Source organism: Electrophorus electricus, chromosome 2 (genome assembly GCF_013358815.1).
Source record: "Electrophorus electricus isolate fEleEle1 chromosome 2, fEleEle1.pri, whole genome shotgun sequence".
NCBI lineage: Eukaryota > Metazoa > Chordata > Actinopteri > Gymnotiformes > Gymnotidae > Electrophorus > Electrophorus electricus.
Genome location: NC_049536.1, coordinates 33,617,500 through 33,639,596, shown reverse-complemented (window position 1 = coordinate 33,639,596; position 22,097 = coordinate 33,617,500). Strand labels below are relative to the sequence as shown.

Sequence of the window (22,097 nt, the reverse complement as noted above, 5' to 3'; positions counted from 1 at the left end):
TTCATTAATTCAGTCCATGTTTAATACTAGCAGCAGAGGTGACAGCTCTGTGCAATTGTTCACTTCCACCTTGTTCAGCCGACCCAGAAAGGTCAATTACCTTGCACATCACGTGAGGGCATCGCAATTCATTAGTACGAAGGGCGCAGGTGTCCCGCCATACATTCAGCTCAATTTATTTGACGTGCGGATCAGTTTAGACGCTGCGGCACTACCGGGGAGCAGGCGGGACGTTCCGGCTGCATCGCCAACCCTGCTGCCCCAGGCTATTAACACCGCTGGTGAAACGTCTGCTATGAGACTGAACGGACTGTTTTGCTCCCCGTCAGTTGGACCTTAAAGGTACGGCAGGTGTATCCATGAGCAATACTGAACGATCCCTCCAATTATCTGATCACTTTGGATTCCTTTTGTCCCAATACTACAGCCAATGCTTCTACAAAAAGGTTACATTTATGGATGCCATTTTATCTATGTGAACTTAAAGAACAACTGAGCCTCATTTGGAAACACGGACACACAACCTACAGCACCAGTAGCAAAGCTTTGCCTCATCACCACGGAGGCAGTGATGAGGTCTTCTAGAGCAGAGGTTAAAAACAGGAAAGACATCTGGCATTGTAAAGCCACGTGGCTTTTAATAAACCAACCTACACTGGTGTTTCCAGGGTCAACCAAGAAAACAATGGGGAATAATTGAATGGGATTTCATGGCAAATTAAGACTCACCAGCTGCCAACAGACATGAATGACAAAGGGACCGCCCCCAAATCAGTAATCTCAACCAGAGAGCACGCCACAGCACCCCCAATAAGGCAATTCCAGACACAGACGAAGATCCATTTTAATAGCCTAGAGGCAGGATATTTGAATGGGGGTGAAACAGTGACAGGATGAGAAGTCTTGACAGCATTTTGAGGCTTCAGGATGGGTTGGGGCTATGCCCATCATCAGTTAATTATTAATTAAAGATTTATTAAAAACAGAACCCCCCCCCCCCAGAAGAATCATGCCTCCCCTTGTTGGCATACGTGTCCATCAGTGTGATTTGATGGGCGTGAGGCTGACTGAGGTATTGTGGCTTCTGTGCTAATATCTAAAAGGGATCAATGTGATTGATGCAGGGTTGGGAGGGCTCACAGCATCCAAGCCTAGGGTCATCAGATGCTGGGGTCCGTGTAAACACGTAGACCTGACAAACACGTACAAGGCATTATGTCATGTTCACCCTACGAGGAGCCAGTGTGTGCAACGTTTACTCTTTTGGGGAGCGGATTACGAAAACACACCTCGGTTTTGAGCTTGAAACCACATCAACACGCACTGTGGGAGAAGGTTGTGCAATTAATCCTTCTGAATATATGCAACCAACACCGTGTCTAAAAGTGAAGTTTAATAAATTAATGTATTCATGCTCAATTCATATACAAAAAAAACCCAAAAACATTACAACCAAAATACATCAGCCAGATCTGTTAAGAGTGCAAGAGTTTTTTGTTTTGATTATTATTATTATTATTATTATTATTTGAAGCCCAGATCACCATAAAATACAAAGTAGACAGACTGTGATATCATTCAGGAACTGAGCTAGAGTTTCAACTCAAGAGGTTCCACACCTTACGGCAGATATCAGGCAGAGACAAGTGACTAAAAAATATCACAGGGCTTTAAAATTAATGGTGACACTTTACTTGAAGAGCCATGTGTGAATATTTTACATGACATTCCTAGGACACTTAATATGAAGAGCATGAGTATAAATAATATTAAATGCCTGCAATAAAAAAAATAATCTTGCTGACTGGAAAACAACATTGAAGCAGTAAATTAATCAAAATTATATTTCAAACCCAAATTTTAGAATACGACACCCAGGGCTGGCATCCACTATAATACTGCACCGACCACCACACCGAATGCATGTCACTGGCAATGTACCTGACAACTGAAGTGTGTCCACACTGATTTAATAAACATTTCTTTACAAGGTTTATATTGCAGCTTTTATTTCAGGCAGTCCAAGCAAAGTGTCACCAAAAAATTCACCGGAATCTTTCACATTTACGTGTTAGAAAACCCAAAAGACCCGTTTGGCAAGTGGGAACTACTATACAACTACGGGACAAATCAAAGCACAGCCACGACACACCGGACTTTGCGAGCTTCTGCCACACGGCAAATGGGAGGTGCTACGGGGCTATCCCATAATAACCCTGAAACCCTCCCTCGCTCGGCGCGTCCCCGCCGTTCGTTTCCGACGACCCCCGACAAAAATGGGGAGGAGACATGCAAATGTAAGGTACAAAATCCACGCCCATGAAACGGGTGAGAACAGAACATTAAGCAATTAGTACTGGTCCATCGGACTGGGAGTGGGGTTGGGGGTGGCTGAGAGGAGAAAAGAATACTGCTTTTCAAAGAGTCCTTCATAACCTGATTTATGTCTTTGCACAAAAAAAGAAACAGTAATGCAGCGCAGGACCGCAGACCGCGCCGACGATGGGCAGGCAGGGCAGGGCGGTGGGCGGGGCTAGAACAGGATGTCCTCGTTCTTGATCAGAGACTCCACCACCTGTCTCTGGTAGCGGATGTCGTTCAGCGCCGTCATGGCGTCGAGGTCAGGCGCGCGCATCAGGGTGGGCCCGAACACGATGCCCAGGTTCTCTGCGTTCATCAGGTTGTCCTTCTCGTGTTGGGTCACCCTGCACACATGCACACAAAACAGATGCGCGATGTAATAAAGGGGGGGGGGGGCGGGAGACGGCCCCCCTCAGTAACGTCAACGGCAACAACGACGGTGAGCCAAATTTGCATGATAAAGACATGAGAGTGACAGACCCAGGCACACACAGGGGACGCGCTCGCGCTGTGCTGGGCAGTTAAGGCACGTGCGGGAGCCGCTGCTTCTCCTCACCTTTTTAGGTGCGCCATGAGATACCGCAGAGTTTCACAGTGAGCTGGAGGTAGCAGCTTCAGAGCCTCGTGCAGTGCTTCCAAACGTTCGTCGACGTCCGTCAGCTCTGTGGTGACAGACGAGCGAGTCAGACCACAAACAAAAACAAACAAACAAAAAACACCAAACAGAACCCCTGGCTGTGGCTAACGCTAGCAATAGCACAGAGAACTGGCCAGTAAAGGGAAGCTGTTTTTTAATCTAGCAGCTATGCTGAAAGGTCTCTGGGGATCCATTTTTTTCAAGGGAGCATTTTAGTCTGTCGAGGAAATGATGCAAGACTGAATGTGAACTGGTAGATTCATACTGGAGCAGTCAGGCATGACTACGGGACAGCAGAGGGACTGCTGACTCAGAGTTCAAACACACACACAAAGGTGTCCTGAAATATCACCGTTTTGCTCATGTGTATGTGTACAGTATGTACAGAATGTACATGTGCATGCATGTGTGTGAAACTACATGCATGTAAATGTGTGTGTGTGTGTGTGTGTGTGTGTGTGAGAGTGAGACTCACTGGCAGCCTCGATGAAGCGTGGGTAAGCGTCGTAAGTGATGACAGGAATGGGCAAATCCCTGAAGTAGAGTTTAAGGGCGCCCGTGATGATGTTAATGTCTTCATACACGTTCATGGATATGTCGGCCTTCTCCCCATCTGCAGAGAGAGCAGGACGACACTGACGCGATGGCACTGAACGCAGGCGAGAGAAAAATCGCCTTCCCCTCAAAACTGGTGGCGGGAGATAAGGAGGGGACGAGGTGGATGGAGAGAGAGGATGGAGGTGGTGTAGGAGCTGGGGGGAGGGAAGAAGAATATGTCCTTGCTGGCCTCCAGCAGAAGCCCTGTGGGCGGGGCCCGTGACCCACGTCTCGCTGCTGCTGCTGCAGCGTAACTCGGGGCAACGCTGTCAGCTGCGCAGACGGATCGCACTCTCTCAGGTCCTGCTACTCCATTTCCTCTCTGACTGGCTCTTTCTGTCACCTCCCGTTACACACCCACCGGTGTGCATCTCCCTAATCGTTTCTCTCCGTCCCCCTCCTTCACAGTACGCTCGCTATCTGTCTGTCTGTCTGTCTGTCTGACTGACTGTCTGACTGACTGTCTGACTGACTGTCTGACTGTCTGACTGACTGTCTGACTGTCTGACTGACTGTCTGACTGTCTGACTGACTGTCCTCTGTCTCTTTCCATTCCCAGCTCAGGGTCTCCCTGCACCCGAGGCAGACAGGACATTTAATAAGAGCCCGTTTGTCCCGTGCTTATGTGGGACATCCATCTCCAAGGCCGTTCTGTACAGGCCCGCTGTGTGTTCACCGCAGAGGCCAGACCGTCTCTGATGTGTCCCATATGTCCTGTGACGTTCCTGCGTCGTTTCCTCCCCCGTCCGGCCCAACAATCTCCCAGGCACGCCTGCTCCGACAACAGCGGCATGCTCTGTCCTGCCGTACTAGAGCACGACAGCACTGGCACGATCAGGCAAAGAGCCACCAAACGCAGGCGTGCCGGAAGGCCGTCACAGGGGTCATGCGGGGTCATGTACGCTGGCGTTCGTCTGGCATTACTGCATTTTAGTGAAAACTGAGGGCAGACAATAAAACCTGTCTGACCTCTGTCAAAGGACATACCTCTGTCGAAGGACAGCTTGACGTCTTCGATTAAGTCACTGAAGCCGGACACTCTATAGAGACCTTCTGACTTCAGCCCTGAAACACAGTGCAGAGTTTACTGGCAAACTGAAGAGTTTCCTTATGATTGGTTTGCACACCAATGAAAATAGTACAGTTTACTTAACACAGCATACCCCTAAATGAAGAGTTTAGGTCAAATGTAAAAATAAAAAACAAACAAACAAACCCCCCCAACCTTCTGTTTTACAAGTCATTAGTACAGTTGGCAGGCAGAACAGAGATAAAATGTTACAGTTTTAATTTAAGAGGAATAATTATAGATGCTTTGAATGTCAGTAGTCTGCCCTTTAGGTGCTTTAATAAAACCTTTTTCTTGTTAAATAAAAGCACGCCAACGTGTCCCGAGTGCCCGTAAACGCCGCTGCACTGGCTGGCTGGGGGTGCCTCACCTCGTGACTCGATCTCCCGGATGCACATGTCTACCACCATGGGCCGCTTGGCATTGTGGGCCTTGACCAGCGTGGTCAGGTCACAGCTGTACACCTTCTTCACGTGCTTCAGGTCTGGCTTGCAGTCGTTCGGCACCATCCTGGAACACTGCTTATGGACGTTCAGCCCGCAGTCTGCAAAAGGAAACAGCAGCGATGCGTGAGCAGGACCGGGAAACATACCGGCTCAGCTGTCTTCTGGGAAATTTCGCCTGCTCCGGTGGGAATGTTTACGCATGTTTAATCCATGCAAATCAGGCCTGCTCGCTGCCGTGCAAGTACACCGCCTGGTCTGTGGAGCGCAGCAGTTTGAGACCAATAACATTATCGATTACCCATATCCTCCGGCTGGAGGATAACAGTGGGTTAATTTTTCATTTGGTGTGCTGAGGTTTCATTCTCCTTAATCAATACCCATCCAAATCGTGCCGGTGCTTGCCGATCTGTGACCATCACTTTCTGGCTGGTTTTGGCACGCGATCGGTGTGACCTTGAGGAACATGTCATGACTACAAAGGACGTGGGATTAAAAATGCATGAGGTACCTCAGCGCTCGCTGGGCTATGAAGCCACAGGCGCAGTTCTGAGGTTCGGGGGGAGGCGGGGGTGCGCTAGCGGTAGCAGCAAGAGACGCGGCAGATTGAACAGAGGATCAGCGGTGCCGAAAGAGCGTGATGAAATCTGGTGACAGAAGCGAGTTCAAACAGTCAAGTGGGTGTTTCTGGCACCGTGAATTTTCCACACCAGAAAAATCTTGCCATGCCTTGTGAACGTATGGGTCCACAGACACAAAGGACACCACTCAGCGGGGCTGAATTTCACATCATGTTTATGCAACACATCCTGCATGTATGTACGTACACAGAGTTGTAAAACGAAGGAAACGGAACACATTCAATGCAGGCTCTGTCCAAAGCACAGGGGTTAGCCTGGAGTTAAGCAAACGTAGGCAAATTTGCTCATTAATATATAATGTTGGGCTGCTTAAATGGGGCAGCTGCTCTTGAGCTCCATCACCAAGTGAAAAGAGAGAGAGAAAAAGACAGAGGCCAGAGGGGAGACAGACAACGTAGAGGAAAAAAGAAGCTGAGCGTGTGATCAGCAGTTTGTGTGGAGCTGGGGGCCGAGGCACACTCCAGCGCTGTGTGTGCATGCAGCTCTCAGGGAGAATTAAGAGTATTAAAGCTACACTGAAAACAATGTGTGGCCTGAAGGAAAAGGAGCGAGGGTGGGGGTGGAGACAGACAGACAGACAGACAGACAGACAGACAGAGCGAGAACAGCATGTTCTGTTCTCTATATCTGGGCTCTTACGCACACGCACAAACAGTGAAGCAGGCAGACATTCTCGGAGCTGCAGGGTACACTAGACCTCATTTCCAGCTTTAAATGTGCCAGATCTTCAAAGCTCCTCTCTGCTCTCTCTGTCTGGCTCACAGTTCCAATTTTATCCCCCCCCCACCCCAACACAGTCTCCTTATAGCCAGCCACCTAGCCAGTCAGACCCAGACCAAAATTAATCAATCGGTAGTTTTATAAATATCAGCATACATATCCATTTAGAATATTAACGCTTGTGGCAAAATTATCAAGAATGAAGATACATATTTATACTTCAATATTGTTACGAATGATATGCTAAAAATACAAAGCTCAGAGGACAGCAGCTGGCATGTGCTTCTCTGCTCGGGTTCTGTCACTTGGGCCTGTGTCAGAGACGCGTGGGCTGAACGCTCCCAGCAGTAGAACCGCAGACCGTGACCCGGTTACGCTGAGTGGCTTCGTTTACTGCCCAAACATGAAAATCATCATCACGATAAAACCCCCTCGCTGGCCGGCGTTCTCTGGCAGGCGAACGCGGGAGTGAACCGCTTCTCCATTAGCTCCTGTAATTAGAATTAAGGACGTTTTACACGTCTATTTCAAAACAAACCGCTGAACGCAGCGCACTGACACCGATTCTAAAGTCTCTTATTAAAAAGTGGCCCCTGGAGCCCCCAGCCTTCATTTAAATTCATTGAGGGAGAAATGTAATTATTTTATGAAAGAGAGCGAGGGATCCCGTAAGAGGAGAAGACAGGCGTAGTATTAGAGGACGCGAGCTGGGACACACTCGGTCCTCCAAGGTCCGCTGATCTCATCTCGAGGGCTCAGAGACGACCCTCCGCCCTGAGGGGAGAGAGGAGAGGAGTGCCGAGGAGGGGAGATTCCGCAGACACACTCACACACACCTAATCAGCACCCCCCCCCGCCGTGCGTGAGAGTCTGAGCGACACGCTCGTATCTGTACAGCAGGAGCATTCTAAAACCTTCACTGGTTTTGGGGGTTGTTTTTGGACCGTGTCTCTACTGGCTGTGGGATCACGGGCACCGTGTGACCCTCCCAGCGCCTCTGACCCCTCCCACACACTTACTGCAGATGCACTGCGATTCCTCCCTCTGAATGGGAGCAAAACGCCAAGTAACCCAGCTATGCTTACACAGGCTGAATTTCAATACCAGTGCGTTCAAGTGTGTGCATGTGTGTGTGCATGTGTGTGTGTGTGTGCCCAGTCTCTCGCCTCATTATAAAGAGACATGCCAGCTTTGTTTTGCTCTGCCCCATCATGGCATGCACACAGGGGGGAAGGGAATGAGAGGGGCAGTACTCTGATGAAGCAACACACACACACACACACACACACACACACACACACACGATGAGAGAAAGAAGGAGAAGGGTATTGTGGAATGCAAATTTCAACATCAAATGAGACTTCACTGCCCTAGTTTCAAGTAGCATCACTGACAGAAATAGTGGGAATGAGAGAGAGAGCGCGCGAGAGCAAGAGCGAGTGCGCACGCGAGAGCAAGTTAGAGAGCGAGGAAAACAAGTGCCATCTACAAAGAGATCTCAAAATAACGGCTTTAAAGGCTGCTTTCAAAAATAATTCATGAATTATTCATAACACCAGTGCCTGGAAACATGTGTGTGGCTCTGTTTGTCCTATAAATAAACCGTTAACACCACACAGCAGCAGCCTCATCACCATCTGCTGACCAGCACCAGAAAAAGCGAGCTATATGACATAACTTCAAACTACAGCAAAAAAAGCTACACACCTGCATGCCAAAGCAGAAAAAGAGCAAATCGATGCAGAGTGTGTGTGTGTCTGTGCGTGCATGTACATGACACACACACACACACACACACACACACACTGCAGTACACTATAGTAAAGGGTAGTCAACGATAGTAGTGAAGCAGTTGGTGGGGGGGTTGGGGTGTGTGAGACAGGACGCCCACCAAAGCTGACAAATCAGGAATCTCTCTCGGCCTGGGGCGTCCCAAACAGAGGACGCAGTCCACAGTTCAACCCGCTGAAACTCTTTACAAAATATTTATGGTAGTAAATATATAGATTAACAAAACATATCTTTGATGCGTTTATGACTTCTGCAGTAGGCAGCAGCCACAACCCAATACAGAGCGAGTCCCTGGGTAACCGAGTAGAAATATATTTCAAATGTACCTGTCCCACACGGAGCTGGAGTGCAGTCCTCAGTCAGACCCTTACCCACTGGGCTAAAATTACACTGGCATTTACAACGTTGCCCCACCAGCCAAAAAAGACCACGATACACCTACAATACTAGAAAACGTAATAACACGTGGTGGTGTGACACACGCAGACAGGGCTGGCCTCCGGCAGAAGGCACGGATGTTCTCGGGGATGTCCTTTAGTTATGGCTCCAGTACGAACTGAAGTGTTGGTGTCGCCGTTTTAAATGTCACCAGTGACAGGATTCTGGGATATCACAAGCAGCTGGTGCGAGTGGTTTTCATTGCCGGCAATAACCTAAAGTAGTGGCAGGTGTAGTTAGGATGCGTGGAGAGCTTTGGGAGGCGGAGAAGCAGGAAGAAGGAACGGCACCGTCAAACGGCCTTTAAATGGTCCTAAAGTGGTCTTCAGTGCGCGCGAGTGCGCGAGTGTGAGTGTGCAAGTGTGGGCGTGTGTTCACCTGCACATTTGACTCCCTGAGCGATGAGTCCCCACATGAAGTTGGCGCAGTATTCACACCAGTGTGGCCCTCTGAACGTGTGAATCTGCAAGCCAAGACAGAGAGCAAAACACATGGGTCAAAGCGCACCACCAGAGCCCACACTCTTGCCTGAGGGCCCTCCGCCGGCCCTCGGCTCTCTGGGGCACCGCTGTCCCCGGAAGAGGCTAGAGGTTTATCTATAAGTGGGATACAAGATGTGTGACAGCTATGGTAAATATTACGCCATTCAGAGAGTTCACCGGAGAATCAAGTGAGGGAGAAAGAAAGTGAGAAAAAGGGAGTGATATATATGAGAGAGAAAGAGAGAGAGCACGAGAGAGACAGAGACAGAGACAGACAGAGAGCGAGAGACAGAGCGAGAGCCAGAGAGAGAGAGATAGAGCGCACACAGCAGAAGGAGGAAAGAACAAAGAAAAAGGGGAGCAGAATCACACGGAGGGGGCAGGTCGTGGGTGAGCAAGCGGCTGGACCTTTCCGGAATGCCCCTCTCAGGCAGAGAGTGGAGCAATCCCACCCCACTTCTCCCCCCTGCGCCAGGTAACAGCTCGGCCAATCAGGAACCATCAGCGCTCCTCTCTGGGGATCTGAGGCAGGGGGGGTGACCAGCCTTAGCCGTTACCGTGGAAATTAACAATATTAAGAGCAGCCTCAGTGAACACCGAGTAAGGGCCCCGCACCCAACCAGTGACTCCTCACACACACAGGAAGGAGATGAAAGCCACAAAACACATCAAACACACACAGACAGAAACAAAAAGGCAAATTTACACATGACAAACTAAACTGATGAGGGGCCTGGAGCTATACGTGTCAGGAAAACGTTATTTAGTGTAAAACCATTTTGGTCTTTCATCAGATGAAGAGCAAACTGGTTCTTGTATGGTAACGTTTCACTCCGTAACAATTTAGGACTTGGTCGTTTCAGCTTTAACAGCTTTTGAAGTTTGTCATGAGCAGCATCGTCCCCAAAACACTGTGTGTGTGTGTGTGTGTGAGAGAGAGTGTGAGTGCGTGAGAGAGAGAGCGCGAGCGAGAGAAGCTTCACACAGTAAGCAGCACACCTGCCTCTGTACTTCAGTTACTCGCCCAGAACACACACACACACACACACACACACACACACACACACACACACACACACACACACACACACGCACGGTGTGAGACAAAAACAAGTGAGAGTGTGAATTAGTGAATAGGAGAACAAGCATGAGAAGGAGCGCAAGAAACCAAAACCAAAAACAGCAGAAAAGAAAAGTCAAGAAAGCAGGAAGACAGAGATGGAGGCGGTGAGGAGCGGATGCAGAAACACGCAGACAGCACTGTGCTAGTACTGTGCTGCAATCCCTAACCTCTGCATCTGTCACCCTAGAGCACAGCTCTCTCGTGCAAGCACACACACACACACACACACACACACACACACACACACACACACACACACACACACACACACACACACACACACACACACACACACACACACACACACACACACATCTGTGTGCACAAACACCCACCCACACACAAAAAGAGACACCTTTTGACGTTTGGTCAATATCTACGAAACATGAGAGCTCTTTTTGAACCTAGCTTGGTTAGCCCCCCCAAAAAAAGCTTCTCTGATCAACTTTCCTGACCTCAGATGAACACAGACCTAGACTTATATTTTACACTCTTCATGTTTCGTAGAAACGGGTCCAACAGTGCTCAAAACGCCAAGGCCCTCGGATGTCTGTGTGCACGTGAACGTCCTCGGCGCCACTGGCCAGGGCAGCACGGGAAGGTCTTACCTTGAAGTTGTGGACCTTCTCGTACTTGGGCGCGCGGTCCTTCTCCTTCAGCGTGGCCCTCCGCACCAGTGAGGTGAGCTGCGAATAGGCAAACAGTTTTAGCGGCTGCCAGAGGGCGGCAGGCGGCTTCTGGGGAGTCATCCTCACGCCCAGGGCCGCCGCCAACAGCTCTTGCTCCTTGTCTTCCTGCTTGGCCTTGTGCACCAGGGACTTGTCCCTCCTGCGCAGGGCGTAGGACCCCTGTGACGGCATGCCGTCCAGTGGGCTCGCTGGTTCTGTGCGGCTGCTGGGGGGGTTCTCGGGAAGCCCCGCTACTGGATGCCTTTCGGGCAACGGGAGACAGAAGGAAAAGAAAAACAACAACAACAACAACAACAAAAAAAAACAAAACACAGCGACGCTCCCCAGAACGCTCAGAGGGTTCCCGTCACGGCGCGAGCATCCTTCATTGCTCAGCTGACGGGCCACGGATAGGCTGGGGACCGGAAGCCCTTGGAAGCCAAATGCGACCAAAACAAACCACTTCCCTGCGTGCTCCCGGCTCCAACTCCAGGTACGACAAAACGGGGAAAAAAATAGTGATTCCTTAAACCCGGGAACAGTGAAGTCCTGAGCTGGATAGATGCAAAAAAAAAACAAAACAAAAAAAAAACAGAGCAGGTTCAGGATCTGAGTGTGTGTGTGTGTGTGAGAGTGAGAGTGAGTGTGTGAGAGTGAGTGTGTGAGAGTGTGTGTGTGAGAGTGAGTGTAGTCCCTTAGTCAGCCTCCCTAGGCATCTATATGCAGATGAGATGAGTGGTTGAGCTAATCCTCTGCTCTCTGCAAGCCACAGATATCCTCTCTGGAACACTGCCTCAGAGAGAGAGAGGGAGGGAGAGAGAGAGGGAGGAGAATAGCAGGTGGGGGAGGGAACTAGCGACAGTCGCATGGAATTGCACAGCTCAGATCAGCCAATCGCAGCAGGGCTGGTGGGGCATTATCGGCGCGATCGCTCTGCAACATCGTTCCCCCCCGGAGCCGCGTGTGGGAGGAGTGTAGGTAGCGGAGGAGCCTGAGAACAAGCGTGGGCCTTTAATGGCCAATGAGTGAGTCATCCATCACCTCAGAGCTCAGTGCCAACACAAACAGCAGCACAGGGCCGGTCGCTCACCACCAAACCCCGCCCAGCCTCACCGGAGCTCCTGAAGCCCACGTACCATTACTCCCTCACCGCATCAACAGCACAATTACAAAGAAACACAAAAAGGAACAGCTGGTAACTATCTGGATAAACTGATCCATTTTAGGACTATTCTCTACCCTCCCCCACAAAAAGCCAACAAACCAACAGCTAAAAGGCAGTCGAGATTTAATCTTGAACCAATTTCCACCCGTAGTATCGGAGCAGGGGGAACCCCTCACACAGTCGACAGAGACGGTGCTGCTTCATGTGCAGCGTAATTAAATCTGCTTCACCACAAAGCGGAGGTCAGCCCGCGACACCCGGCCCCTCCCCGACAAACCCCACTAAAGGGTTACGCTAATGACAGGAAGCCGGACTGTGCGCTCCGACACGCACCGCCCTCGAGCTACCTTTGATGGGCCGGACTGACAATTTTTCAGAACATGAAAAACCAACCCATTCTGAAAATTTGCAAGTATTCCTGTAGTTATTATAGTGCTATTTTTTTTTTTATTGTAAGTTTTTGCTATGATGGCAAACCATCAAACACTTGGCCAAGTAAACTGCCATGTTGAGATCGATACAGTGTCTCAGGACACTTTAATTTATAGATTTTATCAAGAAGCTGTGAACAGCCTAATGACACCGAGGAACAGGAGACCAGCTAATGCGTCTGCCGTCATCGCAGCCATAAATCACAGCACATCTCCCTACAACCAATCCATTACAAAACTGCAATTTAGGAGGAACGCAATCTTCAAACTATAAGATCGCCAAATTGAATTACATATAAACAGTGCTGTGAAGACTTATTTCCAAGTCTGAACAGTTATTATACTTCTGTTTTAATAAATATAAGTAGATTCAGCATACTTTCACAATTCTTTTCAAGGAACAAGAGGCGTGTGATGTTAGACATTTACAATCGTGGTATTGGGAAAATCACAAGTAGGTATTTACACCAAATCTGTACTCCCTAGTTTTAACCTTGAAACTCCATACACATCACCACTAAACCCTGCCTAAACTCAAACCAGATGGCCAGGTTCGTGTATGCTGTAAACCTATTTAACCTCGAACCCCTTCTGCGGAACACAGCCCATGTACAGTATCACCAAATTCAGATACCGCAGTGAAGCCAGCGATGGCCGTGACCCCTGAACCCTGTCTGTGGGATAGGCTCTGTTGGTCGACCTGAGGCGGGTAGACAAGCTCTTCATCTCGCCTCGATTCTGTGGAGTCCAAAGAGAGAGACATTACACCCTCAGACTCCCTTCCAACCCTCTACTCCCAGGTCACTTTCATTGTGGTATTTCCTCTCATCTTAGTATGATTATGGATTCTTTCAAACTTGACCTCCTCTTAAGTCTGAAGAAGCCTGTCATGTCTGTACAACACACACACACACACACACACACACACACACCAGTGCATTTCCCTCTAATCAATACCATAAGAGCTCACTAAAGCCAGCCTCCGCCAGTTAAGGGCCCCGATGGTGTCCAGGATGAGAGAGCGTTCCGCCTGCTGCGTGGCAGATCAATGAGGTGGGCGCAGGACCAAGACCGGCCGGGGTCCGGATGAAAGGGTGAGAGAACGAGCGTCCGGCAGGTCGGCCATGCTGCGCGCCTGGAGGCACGCTCGTCCGGCGCTGGACGCTGCACCCCCTGCGGCACCCGCCGCTCCTCCCCCGCACCCTGGGCCGTCTGGGTTTAATGGCAGTTCCAGTGTCTGGTTCTCAGGAAGGGGCCGCGTTTAGCCGCTCCACTAATGGACCGGGATTGATCCGGCCGATCCTCAAACGCACCCGGGTGCGGGATGGCTCCTGTAAAAGCCGAGGGAGACGGAGTGCTGTTAACGCCAATTTCAGTCACACTTGAAAGCGAGAGCGAGCGCAGGTCCGTTTGGCCGTGTAATTGCTCGCTTGGTCACTAGTGTTCTGCACCTGATGGTTTAAGAGCTGCTGGTGGTTTAAGTGGCCGTACGCGGCAGCAGATGGGGATCCGATACTTGCATTTGGTTATCGAGGGCTTTGTTGCCTGATCTTCAGATTCTGGCATCATTTCATGTTTAATTCTCCATTATAAAGCCTGTTACAATAACGGATGACAGACTGTCCTCACATACAATCAGCTTCAAAAACATCCACATGACATTCTGCTCATACCACCCAAACAAAGGCTCAAATAATGATTCTCTGATATACAGAAGGTTTTGCTGCAAAGATTAACCAATAGCACCTCTGGCAAAATGGTGATCAATTAACTGTGAAACACTCAATAATCATCATCACTTTGTTACTTTGACAAAGTAACAATGTAAGAGAGAGAAGCTTCACATACTGTGATCAGGCCAGAGTGGCGTTATGTAAAATGAGGAATTCACTGATGAACTAAGAGCCATGTGACCCGACTGGCTTGCTCTCCTCTGCTGCTAACTCTCACACACACCCACACACACCCACACACACACTAGTGCATTTCTCTCAGACACTTTCAGAGCTAGGAACAAAGGGTGGATGCCATTTTCTCTAGAAATACATACTGAAGCCATTTATATCACGACTCCATCCAGACGTGTGTACATTAGCTGTGTTCCCTCTTAGGCAGATCATGTGGGTTGGGAGTTATGTAACGGTACAGGACGCGTCATCGTGATGCGTGGCGGCGGCACAGGAGTCGGACCCTTATGCTAACTATGTCCCATCAGTCAGGCTGTGGATATTTCTTCATCTTCATCATCCTCATTATTGTTGTCGTCGTCAGACACCCTGCAACTAAAGGACTGTGATCGGCTACCATGGGTCGGAACCAGCGCAGAGGCCTGGCCAGTCGGAGAGGGTCTGTTACTACAGCAGCTCTTTATATGCCACACAAAGGCCAAAGGGCTCCACTTACATCAGACACACACAGAGAGAGAGAGAGAGAGAGAGAGAGAGAGAGAGAGAGAGAGAAAAAGACGAATGAGAAAAAAAACAACCTGATGCCTTTAAAAAAAATATATATATATATATATATATATATATATATATATATATATATATATATATATATATATATATATATTTTTTTTTAAACAATCTGACTCCAGCTTTATTAAGTCATACGCAAGTCAAACCTGTAAATCTGTAAATTGAAGAGTCTGAAGACTTTATGGAATTACAGATCTCAGTGTAAATAGTATACTTTGTAACCCATTCTTACTGTTTGTTTATTTTAGCTCAACTCCCTCCTTTTACACATGGCTTTGGACAGCCATGTGTGTAATATATCTTGTAGAAAAATTTATCTCCGATTCTGCTTACTCTGGAAGGAGGCTAGAACAACAATTTAAAACTGTCTTTTCCAAATAAACAGATTATCGGGTGCTCTCTGCCGCCTGGACAATAATCAATGAGGTGTGTCTCATATACCTTGTGCAAACGGGCACGCACACGCACAGGTCACAGTGAGGAACATACACAATCCAGATGATACATGAGCCAACACACAAATAACTCACGTTTTCAAACAGTGAAAATCAACAATAATAAAAAAAACGGGCCGTAAGGTCACCTCCATATGTTTGTTAAATGATAGTAACTCTTGTAAAAAGAAACCTTTGTCAAATTAATGAATTATGAACTGGGATTATTTCCAGAAATTTAAAAGCACAGAGAGGTGTACTAAGCGTCTTGGTAATTCCTTTAAAATGTTCAGTACTGTGCGATGCAGTGAAGTAGAAGCCGTGCTGCATTCACCCAGTGCAGGTACTGAGAACACAGTGTCCCTGCTCCTGGACCAGAAGTCACAGCAGTCGCTGCGCGAGCTCTCCCCTCCTCTCGCACGCTCAGGCTGCGCTGCTTAGACATCGCGTTACGCAACGCAGACGCATTCTTCTTCTCCCTGCTGCGACACAGGCGGTAGAACAAGGTCGCATATATAACAGCAAACTTTGTCAAAGCAGAGTCATGCAAGGGGAGCAAACTTTCAAGGAGAAGCAAGAGTAAAACAGGGAGGGAGAGAGAGAGAGACAGAGAGAGAGAGAGAGAGAGAGAGAGAGAGAGAGAGCGAGCGAGCGAGCGCACTGCAGTAGCACAGCAATAATGTGGCTTCTGAAACCCTGATCATCCTCCAGTACAGTAAGCAACTCTTCTGAGCGTGGCTCACAGATCAAGTGCTGATGTGATCGATAAAACAGCTTGAGAAGAATCCTGAACGGTCGCGGGCTAGAGGGGGAGGTCAGCACAGGAATAATCGCGCCGGCGGGACGGACCACACTTCCACTCACTTTTAACTGGCAGCCACTCAAGGACACGGCCCTCGACGAGAGATGCGTTCGGGCACAGTATTTAGGCCACGAGTAGGCTGGTTTCATAACTGCCCCAGAGCCAATTAAATGGTACTTGAGAGGAAAGATGATAAGGTGAGTTAGCACTGCCAGATCCCAACAGACCACACACGTAGGACTGAAATCAGAGCGATACTCTTATTTTGTTTTTGCTGCAGCCATGTGCAATACCAGAACGCCTTTCTTGTTTATGTTGCATCAACCAATAAGAGACCGATTACCTCCAGAGCTCATGACGTGACGTCGAGGTAGCGGCTCATGGGCCGAGGTTGATCCGAGCGTCACAACGTTAGGGTGGCTGCATTTATTTATTGGTTTCTCTTCTTTCTGCAATGAGCCTGAATATGTAACGGGCGTTGGAAAGCGGTCACGTGCCTTCTTAGGATGGACCGAGTAAGAACAGCGAGTTTGAGCGCGAAAGTCCACGCCCGTTCAACGCTCCAAAATGTCTTAAAAGTTCAGCGATGACTCACCACTTATAGATCCATAAGATTTTAAAGAGAGAGAGAGAGGGAGATCGATCAAGAACATCAACATCATGTTTTCGTGCGTGCTGCATTTTGCGCAGGTGGAACAGCATCTGCTGTAAGAGAGGTCTGTTCCCATAGGAACAGCACTCGCGCGCGTTTCCGGTGAGTAGGATGCCGTGATGATCTTGTTTGCTGAAATTGGCTCAGAAGGCAACACTTCCACACGCTTAAAAAATAAGTAATTTAAAAAATAAATAAATAAATAAACCAGCACTTCTAGTTGCTTGTTATTTAGCCTGTTTTCTCTCGCTTTGCCTCATACCCACACAGATTTTACACGCAACCACTCAGTCCTACATCCTACGTCAGGTGCGTCATAGGGCTTCATTGTGCCGGATGTTTAATAACTGTGTCACGCAGCACTGGGCCTTCAGTGAATTCATCTAAAACAACTAAACATTAATACTGTGGCAATGTCCCTCACGCAATACTGCAGAACACTAAACAGTGTACTACAGACTTCAGGGAACATTTCTTGGGTAGTGGATCTGTTTTGCTTACGAAAGCTTTTCAGTGCATTACTTATAAATTCCCATGAGAAGCATGAAATGTGCAGCTCTCTGACACATTAGCCCAGAACCACTAGCCAGTCTAGCCAATCTAAACTGCACCCCTGAGATTTTGGTAGCAAGCACCTTCTACAATCAACATCTTCAGAAACTCCATTCCACTATTCTTAAATTCTTCCCTGTATGCTCTGGGGGGATGGAATCATTAAGGGAGAGACGCAAGCAAGACTTTGCAGTAAATGCGGAACTCAACAGGGGGTTTCCATGAGCTGAAAGAGGCCTTGCTTGGTCCCCATAAGACAGGACTGGCGTGATTGAGTCTAATTGGCTCAAAAGTGTGTATGGACGACCAGCAGTCAGCAGTGGGCAGAACGTCAGATGTTACTTTGGAAGTGACTGTGTGCAGTTCCGCAGATGCCATTTGTTGGTTATTAAAACTGAGATTTTTTTTTTTTTTGGCCAAAAATTCAAGGAGAACAAAGATATATATTTTTGTTGTCAAAAATACTGCTAAAAGGCATATTTTATATTTATTAATTATACCAACTAAGGGATATATATCTTATATAACTTAAATAAAAAGGGCTCAGAATTGTGAGATTCCATAAAACACTTCAGGTAAAAAGCACCCAGTTCGACATATTATTCATGAACATTTAAAAAGAACCCAAACTAGTCCAAGCCTGAGCTAGAGAGGTCAACCCAGGCAGCAGGAGGTCAAGCAGACCCTTGTGGACATCTGCATCAAAAGCAGCACGGAGATCCTGACGAAGCAACGCAGACAGGCTCCCCCGAATCCCTGCGAACTCTCAGACTGAGAAGAGGTTGTTTCAAATGCTATGATATAAAAAATTCAAGACCGAAAAAAATCAAAACAGAGCACAAAGAATCCTGGTGATGCCTCAAAGCCTTTAACTGAATAGATACCATCTTGCATTTAACAGGAGACTCACACTTCCTCCATAACATTAATAAACGTTTTAATACACCCCTCTGCACTGCTGTTGACGTGAGGAAATCTCACACACACGCACACCAGCCACCCCCTCCCCCGTCTACCTGAACTCTACATATATCAGCTTTCCATTTCTTTAGTCAGTCAATAAGCCTGAAGCTTTTCCTACTATTAGCTGGAAGGAACAGGAGCAAAACATGCTGTTCTCATCATATTGGATCAGCCTAAAAATACACCTTCCCATGTGGATAGTTTCACACACCATCCAATAAATGAAATTTATTTTTGCTATGAAGCTGTGCTAAACAAATGAAACTGCATTCAATAGCTACATTCTGTCAATAAATGGTGAAAGATTAGTATATTTGCTATGAACACAAACTGAATAAGCACATTGTTATTGTTAACATTCAAAAAACCAGTCGACACACATTTCTGGCTCTGGGCCGGACTATCGTTCGTCAGGAATCCATAGGGAATGTACTCGTCATTGGCATAAGACGGATCTGCACCATCGTTACACAACCATGAGTTACTGTGGGATGTTGTCTCCTTCAGAACCTGTTCACACATTGTGGAATGCCAGTTTCACTAGCGTGGCACAGATTTTCCTTTTACCATCCCACATTACTGTCAGCCAATCAAATGAGCAAATCAAAACATTACTATAAGCCAATCAAAAGAGTTCAAGTGATGCAACAACTGAGGAAATGGACTTGTGACGGCCTTCCAAGGCATTAGCGCTCACAAGCAACACAAACGTGGCAGACATACAGGCTGCTAAACTATTCAGGTTCCAAGAAATAGCGAGCAGAAGTATGTTGTCATTTGTCTTAACACACATTAGGAATATCAGTCAGTGTTAAATTAAAGCAGGCATCCGGTTTAGCTTGTTAGAACGTTAGAACAGGAAGCAGCCTCATGTCTGAGTGCTCAACACAGACTCTTCAGTTCTCTTGCTTTGCCCCTTTTTTTGCTCTGGTAACTAAGGGAGATCAGCAACATACGATACAGCAACATCTTAAATGAGAAGTGTATGAAAACCCGCGAACCCTTGATGTGGTGGCCGGCTGGCATCGTTCTGACCAAAATGATTCATGTGAACATTCATTCAGGACATCAGGGGAAAACAAACAAACAAACAAATTACTAAATGGCTTTTTGCTGACTTTTAGAATATCAGTATTAGCATCACAAAGCAATAGCTATTAATAAATGATTTTTCACATTGTGCAGCACTGTTTTACTGACTTGAAATAAATACACACTTGTGTTCATGATTTTGTTTCTCAAGTGTAGTCTGACATACGCAATTGGATAATACAAGTATCTGAACTGTGTATTGTCTACTAATGTGCAATTAGGAAAATAATTAGGAAAGCAATTATCAAACTGCAATAATTTTCTCGTTCTTAGACCTCAAAATCCCGCCAAGGATCATTGTATCTGAGCTCTCAAAAGAATAAAGGAATCCATCATCATTAAGGAACTTCTCATGCAGATATCTTAAATTAACCCCTGGAGCAGAGCTCTGAACTCGCCGATCCACATTTTTTGCTCTAAAGCAGCTCCCAGTAAACCTGCAGCAGGTATTCAGTGTTCCTAATGTTTTAAAGGTGTGTCGGGAGCAGGAATGTGGGCTATTTGGTGGGAGCCAAGGACTGGGTTGAGAAACACTTCCTTAAAGGAGAGAAATAGCATGATACATACATCAAATATGAAAACATACATTTCAATTACTGATTTTTAGATAAGACCGTCATACAAAACAGACTGGTTTCTGTATGTGACCAATGTATGTATGTGACATGTTTCAAAATAAAGATATGAGCTGGGACATTACAGAGACTCACAGAAGAACTTCGTCTTGAGCAAGCTACAGTGAGAGTCAAAGACCCCCTAGTTTTTCAAACTTCCAAAGAAAAAAAAAAAAGGCTTTCACCCAGAACCCATTACACTGGATTCACTCGACCTTATTTCACTGGAAAACCTTCTCTCCTTTTCCTGTTTACAGACCAAAACACCCTGGAGCTAAACTAAAGAGCATCACACTGGGAATACAGTGTGACTGCAATGCATCTGCTTTGATGACCTCTGAGTGACAAACACACACACACAGACACACAAACATACGACACACGACTAAAGACACTCGTCTCTACCGACTAGCTAGTCTTCCGTACATTAGCAAGGAAAGCTGGAATTTTGAAATAAGCTCCACTTGTATGGGCAACAGTAATCGGCAATCAAATGCAGCAAAGGTCATCACTGACACAGAGGCGCTTATCTGAGACACAAACAACCCACAAGGCACGTTCAAAATCTCAGGCTTTTACTGAGGAACTCATGTTAATCTGTTTTTTCCCCCCAGTGAGCAAGACGTTGCTGCATCTCTCATCCAAAGGCTCTCCTGGAGTTCTTTTAGCGCAGGAAAGTCAGTTAATCCTTGAACTCCTCACTAATGAGGAGGGAAGCCAAATCTGCAAACACATCCCACCTCCCTGTTAGAGGAGAAACATCACTGCAACAAACCTGCACTATTTTGTGAAAACACCCAAAAGTATCACAGCACAAAGCTCATCATAAGATGGCAGGAGACTACTCGTAACAGATCCTAAGGTTATGAAGCCTTTATAAACCTTGTTTTAAAACGAGCTTAAACTCTGCTCCTATCGCAGCCTCTTAGCTAGCAGATGTCAGGACAAAGTGCTACGTTGTAATTCTGAGTGCTGTTTTCATATGGCCCAATAACTGCATTATGATCACTGGGACCACATAGCCGACGGTACCTGCACAAGGCTGGCTTCTGTCCGACTTCCAATCACAGAAGATTACTGATATTACTGGATGGGGGGGGGGGGGGGGGGGGGGGAGAAACACATCCCATTGTTGGTCTGGCTACACCTCAATATTAGAGGCAAACCTAAAGAGACGCGTAGCAATTTGCACAGCAGCAGAGGGCACCGCTCCGTCAATACAACCTATAAATCAAACTTTTATTAGCCTCCTCTAGCAACACACACGTCAAATGTAGAGACGTCTCTATTGGGGGCATCTCCATATCAGTCATATTTTTAAAAAACAAAAACTTATACATAATGTAATATACATAATATATGAAAGTGTGTGGGAAAAAAAAAAATAAAGAGAATAAAATTGCAGGATTTTTTTAGTGACTGTGATAGACCGTGGATAACAGCTCTTAGTATGATCACTGGCGTCACAAAACAACTGGTTCAAAACTGTGCAGAATGCATCCAGCAAGTTCAACAATACAAATCAGATTGTTCCACAAGGCAAAACACCAAATTAGAATATTTCTGCTCCTGAAAGTACAGTTTTCATGAACTGAAATGTTTATTTGTAATTGCCCCCTCCCTAATTATTCAGGCATAATGATGACTCTTTGCAATTAGTGCGTGTTTAAGCCAGACTGATTTGCTTTTTAGCTGGCTGATTAATTGTGCTGTTGAGATGATTACGTGTGGGCTGAGCACACGGCAGCTGTGGCATCACTCCTCACAGCTCCGATGGTTCAGAAGAGGGCGGACAACAACCAACCAGCAGGGCTCGGTGGATTCTAACCAATTGGCTGAAAACAAGGGACTGTAACCAGTCAGAAGGTCACGACTAGCTGCATCAAATCACGAAGGCACAGGTAACCAATCAGCAGGGAGCAGGGGATTTGGGGCGGGGGCTTAG

At 47.2% G+C, this 22,097-nt stretch overlaps 1 protein-coding gene across 7 annotated transcripts in view; it reads right to left on the bottom strand.

Annotated features, from left to right (window-relative positions):
• Positions 1 to 1,374: 1,374 nt before the first annotated feature.
• The window catches only part of chn1 (chimerin 1), a 36,723-nt gene continuing 16,000 nt past the window's right edge, over positions 1,375 to 22,097 (bottom strand). For 3 of the 7 annotated variants that reach the window (XM_035519839.1, XM_035519833.1, XM_035519835.1), the window contains 7 exons: positions 10,911 to 10,988; positions 9,076 to 9,160; positions 5,035 to 5,208; positions 4,583 to 4,660; positions 3,474 to 3,611; positions 2,918 to 3,023; positions 1,375 to 2,705 (listed from right to left, as the gene is read on the bottom strand). In XM_035519839.1, coding sequence (XP_035375732.1) covers positions 2,534 to 2,705; positions 2,918 to 3,023; positions 3,474 to 3,611; positions 4,583 to 4,660; positions 5,035 to 5,208; positions 9,076 to 9,160; positions 10,911 to 10,988 — 831 coding nt within the window. In that variant the 3' untranslated portion in view covers positions 1,375 to 2,533. Of the gene's footprint in view, positions 2,706 to 2,917; positions 3,024 to 3,473; positions 3,612 to 4,582; positions 4,661 to 5,034; positions 5,209 to 9,075; positions 9,161 to 10,910; positions 13,714 to 16,341; positions 17,319 to 22,097 lie in introns of those variants that run through there. The other 4 variants (XM_035519868.1, XM_035519863.1, XM_027029001.2 and 1 more) reach the window with 4 other exon arrangements.